Source organism: Xiphophorus maculatus, chromosome 24 (assembly GCF_002775205.1).
Source record: "Xiphophorus maculatus strain JP 163 A chromosome 24, X_maculatus-5.0-male, whole genome shotgun sequence".
Classification (NCBI taxonomy): domain Eukaryota; kingdom Metazoa; phylum Chordata; class Actinopteri; order Cyprinodontiformes; family Poeciliidae; genus Xiphophorus; species Xiphophorus maculatus.
In genome coordinates, this window is record NC_036466.1 from 14,733,591 (window position 1) to 14,740,872 (window position 7,282).

The 7,282-nt window shown below is 45.7% G+C and overlaps 1 protein-coding gene across 1 annotated transcript; it reads right to left on the reverse strand.

Annotated features, from left to right (window-relative positions):
* Positions 1 to 88: 88 nt before the first annotated feature.
* LOC102218935 (desmin-like) lies at positions 89 to 6,699 on the reverse strand. Its single transcript, XM_023329418.1, has 9 exons — positions 5,554 to 6,699; positions 4,804 to 4,864; positions 4,287 to 4,382; positions 4,049 to 4,210; positions 3,818 to 3,943; positions 1,997 to 2,217; positions 1,878 to 1,921; positions 1,709 to 1,797; positions 89 to 1,183 (listed from the first exon to the last, which is right to left on the reverse strand). The coding sequence occupies exons 1-9, from the start codon at positions 6,117 to 6,119 to the stop codon at positions 1,142 to 1,144; spliced, it is 1,407 nt and encodes a 468-aa protein (XP_023185186.1). The 5' UTR covers positions 6,120 to 6,699; the 3' UTR covers positions 89 to 1,141.
* Positions 6,700 to 7,282: the final 583 nt, after the last annotated feature.

A 7,282-nucleotide genomic window follows, 5' to 3' on the forward strand; every position in this document is an offset into this window, starting at 1 on the left:
CATCATAAAATCATCAGATTAATATCTGATCTTCAGCCCATTCATGTCCTGTAATATTAATTCAACAATCATTTAAACAACATTCAATCAATTATTTATTTTTACTGGTTGAATTCAAAGTCAGAATACTTTACCAAAACAAAAATACAAATCTTTAATCAATTTAAGTAAATTGTAATCTAATGAATTATTTAAAGTAGAGGAAAAATTTAGTTCATAAATATGTTTGTAAATGTGATCAATTTTAAAAATTACTCACATTATCTATATTTATCACTTATTTAAAAAAATAGAATAATAATTTATAAAGTTTGTTACATGTTAAAAGCATGAATAATTACTGCAGCTATTTTTCTACATAATTATTTCTTGTCATAAATCAGGAGGTTCATTTTTCAAGGCAGTCAGTGGGCGGGGCTAACTCTGCTCTGCGCATGGTGATTGGTCCGTGGTTTTGTTGCTATTCAGGTCAACCAATCAGATGTTGGGGTCAGTTTTATGTATTTCATGAAATATTGGATAATGAAGTTCAAAAAATAATGAATAACTATTGAATCAAATGTTTATATTCTTTATTGACATTTCTCCATTTTTATTGTCTTATTAAAAGATCACAGATATTAACATATATTTTAAGAAATGAACGGATTGTGGCACTTTTGATGCTCCATAATTAATCACGTTTAGTTGCCAGTTTAACGACAACATTTTCGTTTAATAATGGATGGAAATCTGATCATTAAACTAACAGGAACCATAAACTGATGTTTATGAAATAAAATAAAGAAATATTAAATATTAAAGTAGCTAGGATGAATTATTATTTGAGGCTAATATTCTTAAAATGCTAATATTTTCTTTAACAATCATTTCAACCTTTTCCTATAGAAATCGTTGTTATTACATATTTGAATCTCATATCAGTAAATAACTTTCGGATTATTAGCGGATGTTCCTGTCACGTTTCTCAGGTCGTTTTCTTATGGAAATTCACCAGAGAAAAATGAATCGTTTCACTGCAGGATGAACTCAGCGCAGGCTAATGCTAATGCTAATGCTAATGCTGTGTTTAGCTTGGTTTGATTATTTGAGTTGGTCAGAGCGCTGCGGAGCGGCGAGTCGTCTGTCCTCCCTCAGGTCCTCACATGATGTCCTGCTGGTGCTGCGTCGACTCGCTGACCACCTGGGGACAGAAACTCAAGTCAGGAGCAGCTCTGCTAAAGCTAATGCTAATGCTAATGCTAACGTCATTTGTTCTGAGAGAACAACTACGGCAACAGGGTGGATTTTCTACATCGGGGTCTAAACGTTTAGTTTAGTTTTTCTGAGGCGCTCCGCTGTGTATCCAGGGAATCTTGAATCCAGACGGAAAAGTGAGACCAGGAAGGAAAAACGTCGTTTAGACATTTAGAGCAGAACTAACAGAAAATCAACCTGACCTGCTTCCAGGGCCGATCGATACAGAAGATCAGTTTAAAAGCCGATCAATTCATCAATGAAAGAGAATCTGTGACATAGATTCACTTTTAGTTTTAGTTCCTGACGATCCTCCAACCAGAGCTTAAAAAAACTCAGGTTTTGAATAGGCCACAGAGCATTCCCAGCCTGGAGGTCAGTGTGCATCTTTCTGTGTGTGTGTGTGTGTGTGTGTGTGTGTGTGTGTGTGTGTGTGTGTGTGTGTTGGTCCAGCGGTGTGTATCGGTTCTACCTCTCCGTCTCGGGTCTCGATGGTCTTGATCAGAACCGTTTTCTTGGAGTGGGTCTCTGCGGAGCGATGTGGCGGTTCTGGGTTGGTTTCTGCTCAAACAAACAGAGTCAGGACAGACGGTGCGTTCAGGGACCGGCGGTGCGTTCAGGGACCGGCAGGCGCTACGTACCTCTGAAGCTCAGTGTGGAGAAGCTCTGCATGGGCAGGGCGATCCTGGAAGAGACGGTGGTTAGAGTCGGGCGGTTCTGGCGGTTCTGGAGGTTCTGGAGGTTCTGTGCGGGTTCTGACCTGCTCTCCTCGCCTTCCAGCAGCTTCCTGTAGGTGGCGATCTCCACGTCCAGCGCCATCTTGACGTTCAGCAGGTCCTGGTACTCCCTCAGGTGGCGCGCCATCTCGTCCTTCATGGTGGCGATTTCGGCCTCCAGCCGGGCCACCGTGTTCTGGAAGCCGCCCGCCTCGCGCCCGTGGCGCTCCTCCATGTCCCGCATCTGCCTCAGCAGGGACTCGTTCTGGACCGGAACCAACCGGGGAGAGACACACGGCAAGTTAACCACACAGATCCGGTTAGCTACAGAACCAGTTAGCTACAGAACCAGTCAATAGCTACAGAACCGGTTAGCTACAGAACCAGTCAGTAGCTACAGAGCCGGTTAGCTACAGAACCTGTTAGCTACAGAACCGGTTAGCTACAGAACCTGTTAGCTACAGAACCAGTCAGTAGCTACAGAACCAGTCAGTAGCTACAGAACCTGTCAGTAGCTACAGAGCCGGTTAGCTACAGAACCGGTTAGCTACAGAACCTGTTAGCTACAGAGCCGGTTAGCTACAGAACCTGTTAGCTACAGAGCCGGTTAGCTACAGAACCACTCAGTAGGTACAGAACCGGTTAGCTACAGAACCAGTCAGTAGCTACAGAGCCGGTTAGCTACAGAACCTGTTAGCTACAGAGCCGGTTAGCTACAGAACCAGTCAGTAGCTACAGAGCCGGTTAGCTACAGAACCGGTTAGCAACAGAACCAGTCAGTAGCTACAGACCCGGTTAGCAACAGAACCAGTCAGCAGCTACAGAGCCGGTTAGCTATAGAACCAGTCAGTAGCTACAGAGCCGGTTAGCTACAGAACCTGTTAGCTACAGAACCGGTTAACTACAGAACCTGTTAGCTACAGAGCCGGTTAGCTACAGAACCAGTCAGTAGCTACAGAGCCGGTTAGCTACAGAACCGGTTAGCTACAGAACCTGTTAGCTTCAGAACCTGTTAGCTACAGAGCCGGTTAGCTACAGAACCTGTTAGCTACAGAACCTGTTAGCTACAGAGCCGGTTAGCTACAGAACCTGTTAGCTACAGAACCGGTTAGCTACAGAACCTGTTGGCTACAGAACCAATCAGTAGCTACAGAACCGGTTAGCTACAGAACCAGTCAGTAGCTACAGAGCCGGTTAGCTACAGAACCTGTTAGCTACAGAACTGGTTAGCTACAGAACCTGTTAGCTACAGAGCCGGTTAGCTACAGAACCAGTCAGTAGCTACAGAGCCGGTTAGCTACAGAACCGGTTAGCAACAGAACCAGTCAGTAGCTACAGACCCGGTTAGCAACAGAACCAGTCAGCAGCTACAGAGCCGGTTAGCTATAGAACCAGTCAGTAGCTACAGAGCCGGTTAGCTACAGAACCTGTTAGCTACAGAACCGGTTAACTACAGAACCTGTTAGCTACAGAGCCGGTTAGCTACAGAACCAGTCAGTAGCTACAGAGCCGGTTAGCTACAGAACCTGTTAGCTACAGAACCGGTTAACTACAGAACCTGTTAGCTACAGAGCCGGTTAGCTACAGAACCAGTCAGTAGCTACAGAGCCGGTTAGCTACAGAACCGGTTAGCTACAGAACCTGTTAGCTTCAGAATCTGTTAGCTACAGAGCCGGTTAACTACAGAACCTGTTAGCTACAGAACCTGTTAGCTACAGAACCGGTTAGCCACAGAACCTGTTTCTCCTCCAGGGAACACACAGGTCACTCTCTCATCTTCTGTCCAGATCATTTTGGTTGTTCATCAGAACCAACAGGAGGTTCTGAGGACGCTCCCGGGCCTGTGAAGTTCTAGTTCTACGTACCGTCCCTTTAAGGGAGTCGATCTCGCAGGTGTAGGCCTGGATCTGGTGCCTGAACTCCAGCGTCTCCTGGCGGGCCTGCTGCAGTGCCTGGTTGTTCTTACTGACGGCCTGGTTCAGGTCCGAAACCTGCAGAGACAGAACTCCGTCTTCATCTGCTCCATCAGTGCTGCCCTCTAGTGGTCGGGTCAGATACACATGCAGGTAAACAGGAAGCAGCAGGAAGTGGGTGACCTTGGACTTGTACCACTCTTCAGCCTCGGCGATGTTCTTGGCGGCGATGCCCTCGTACTGGGCCCGGATGTCCCTCAGCGCCGCCGTCAGGTCCGGCTTGGACATGTCCATCTGGACCTGGACCTGCGTCTCCTGCATCTGGTTCTGCAGCTCCCGGATCTCCTGCAGGGGGAGACGGTGAGTCTGCAGCTCGGACTAGGCGGGCTGGAGGAGGAAGAGGAAGAGGAGGAGCAGAAACCTCTTCGTGGATCCGCTTGAGGAAGGCGATCTCCTCCTGCAGCGTCTCGATGCGTCTCTCCAGGTCCAGACGGGCCAGAGTGGCGGCGTCCACGTCCTGCACAACAAATCACACGTCCTCTGAGCGACATATTTAAACAGGAAGTCAAACAGGAGAAACAGGAAGTCAAACTTTAACGAGTCGAAAAAAGATGCTAGGAATCCATGCAAGAGAAAACTTCCTTTCAAATATCCAAAGAAAAATGAACTTTTCTGTAAAATGAAAATGTTAGCTGATAATTATTATGTTAGGATTTTATTGTTTCAGGAATAAAATGGAATCAAAAAGGATCCCGGACGAGCCCCCATGCAGAAATCAAACCAAAATAAAAGCCTCAAAATAACAAAAACATGTTGACTAAAGAAATGTAAACAAGCTCATTCTTTCAGTTATATTTGAAAATAAAAATATGAATAGAAAAGTGTAACAATAAAACCAGCAGAAAATCCGTTTATTATTCAATCTGATCAAGACTCACAGCTCTGAACGCAGCCAGGCTGTTCTCAGCTTCTTCCTTCTGGAGGATCTCCTCCTGCAGCCTGGACACACACACACACACACACACACACACACACACACACACACACACACACACACACACACACACACACACACAGTGCTTCATTTGAGTCATGTCACCTTTAGAAACAAAATCTGAAACGTTTCTCTAAGAAATGAAATAAATGTATTTTATTCAAACTGCTGCAGTGAATGTGAAGGTTGACAGAACGGCGGCGTCTTTCTCTCCTTTTAGAGAAGAATTTAACATAAACATGATGAACTCTGGAGACACTGAAGCAGCTCTAATCTGTAACGTGTCACAACAGATTAGATGTTACTAATCTGTAATCTGTAACAGAGTCCAAACTAAAACCTTTTCATTTTTTCTTTTTACCCCTCCAGGGTATTTTTGTGGCTCTAGTGTCCCTGATATGACAGCAGGCTGACAGGAAACGGGGAAGACATGCGGCAAATATCGTCGGGTCCGGGAGTCGAACCCGCGACCGCCGCGTCGAGGACTGAAGGCCTCCAAATACGGGTCTCGCTAACCGCTACGCCACCACGACACGCCCACCTTTTCATTTCTCATTTAACAGGAAACGTTTAGCCAGGCTAAAGAAACTTTCCTAGAAACTCTGACAGCCTGACGTGAGATTAACCTGAATTCACAACATCCTCCCTGACCTTTGACCCCTGCTCCTCCCTGACCTTTGACCCCTGCTCCTACCTGATCTTGACCTTGTCCAGGTCGTCGGCCAGGTTGTCCCTCTCCACCTCCAGCCGGGCCCTGTGATTGGTCAGGACCTCCACCTGCCGGCGCAGCTCGTTCATCTCGTCCTGGTAGAGGTCGGCGATGCGTGGGGTCTCCCGGTCCCGGAGCCGCTGGACCTCCAGAACCAGCGCCTGGTTCTGCGTCTCCAGGAAGCGGACCTTCTCGATGTAGCTGGCGAAGCGGTCGTTCAGGTGCTGCAGCTCCGCCTTCTCGTTGGTCCGCGTGGCGAGGAACTCCTGGTTGAGGGCGTCCGCCAGGCTGAAGTCCAGCGTCTCCCCCAGGCCGCCGTAGCGCCCCGCCGACGGCCGGGCGGCCCCCAGGGACCCGGCGGACCCCAGGGGGCGGTAGGCCGGCGCCGCGGTGCCGCGGGTCACCTCGTACACCCTGGAGGTCACGTGGGCCCCTCCGGCGGCGGCGGGGCCCAGGAAGGAGCGGTTGAGGGACGGCGAGGCGTAGGAGCCGTGGCCAAAGGTGCGGCGGTAGGAGGAGGCGGAGCGGGCGGAGGAGGAGAAGGAGGCCATGATGGAGGCGCTGCAGCTGGAGCTCTGAGAGGGACCAACCGCCCCGGGGTATTTCTACTTACCCCCTCTGGCCCCGCCTCCAGCCTCCTGATGACATCAGCTCTTCATCGCCTCTCCTCTTCCTCACATTCAGGCCAAACTGGAGGCCCTGGGGCCAAACCGGCCCGCCGCAGCTCCTCCCGCGGTCCGAAAGGCTCCAGAGGGAAACATGGCCGACATGATATCAGTCACATGACAGCAGCTTTTATTCATTTAACAATAAAACCACCAAACTACCAAACTACCAAACTCCTCCTCTCTTCCTCCAGAAACTCTCCTGTTTTTTCACACTAAAGGAGAATTTCAGGTTTATTTTCCACCTTCATGCTTCAGATTAACGGCTGATCAGTTTCTGATCTATGATCAATAAAACACTGAAGGAAGCTAACGGGGTTAGCGCTCCGTCTGTCTGTCTCTCTGGTTCCAGAGTTTCTCCAGGCCTGTCTGTCGTCAGGACTTAACAATGTGAGGAAGCATCTCGTCTTCCTCAGCGCTGCCTTATAAAGGAAAAGCCTGCAGCAGCAGCAGCAAGGAACTCTGGGAGTTTTATTCTCTTCTATCAGACGGAGCAAAAACCATAAAACCTGTTTAAATGTTCAAGTTTATCGTTTGGGTTCAAAACCAAACTGATTTTTACTCAAGTTAAAAACATGGAGAAACATTTTCCTTCCATACAGCAGAAAGATCTAAAGAATGAATAATAATAATAATACTAATAATAATAATAATAATAATAATAATACTACTACTAATAATAATACTAATAATAATAATATTAATAATAATACTAATAATATTAATAATAATAATAATACTACTACTAATAATAATAATACTAATAATAATAATTATTATTATTATTATAATAATAATAATATTAATAATAATACTAATAATATTAATAATAATACTACTAATAATAATGCTACTACTACTACTACTAATAATAATAATAATATTAATAATAATAATAATAATTATTATTATTATTATTATAATACTAATAATAATAATATTAATAATAATACTACTAATAATAATAATATTAATAATAATAATAATAATAATAATGGTAATTCTACATGGTTTTTGGATTTTAACCACCAAACATCTCTTGAAAGTGT

Bases quoted from the DNA above. Each gene is read 5' to 3' on its own strand.
- LOC102218935 (XM_023329418.1), bottom strand. From the start codon at position 6,119: ATGGCCTCCTTCTCCTCCTCCGCCCGCTCCGCCTCCTCCTACCGCCGC. The intron at 4,865-5,553 runs GTAGGAGCAGGG...GTGTGTGTCCAG, and splicing joins CTGGACAAGGTCAAGATCAG to GCTGCAGGAGGAGATCCTCC. The intron at 1,184-1,708 runs GTAGAACCGATA...TTCTGTCCCCAG, and splicing joins TCGAGACCCGAGACGGAGAG to GTGGTCAGCGAGTCGACGCA.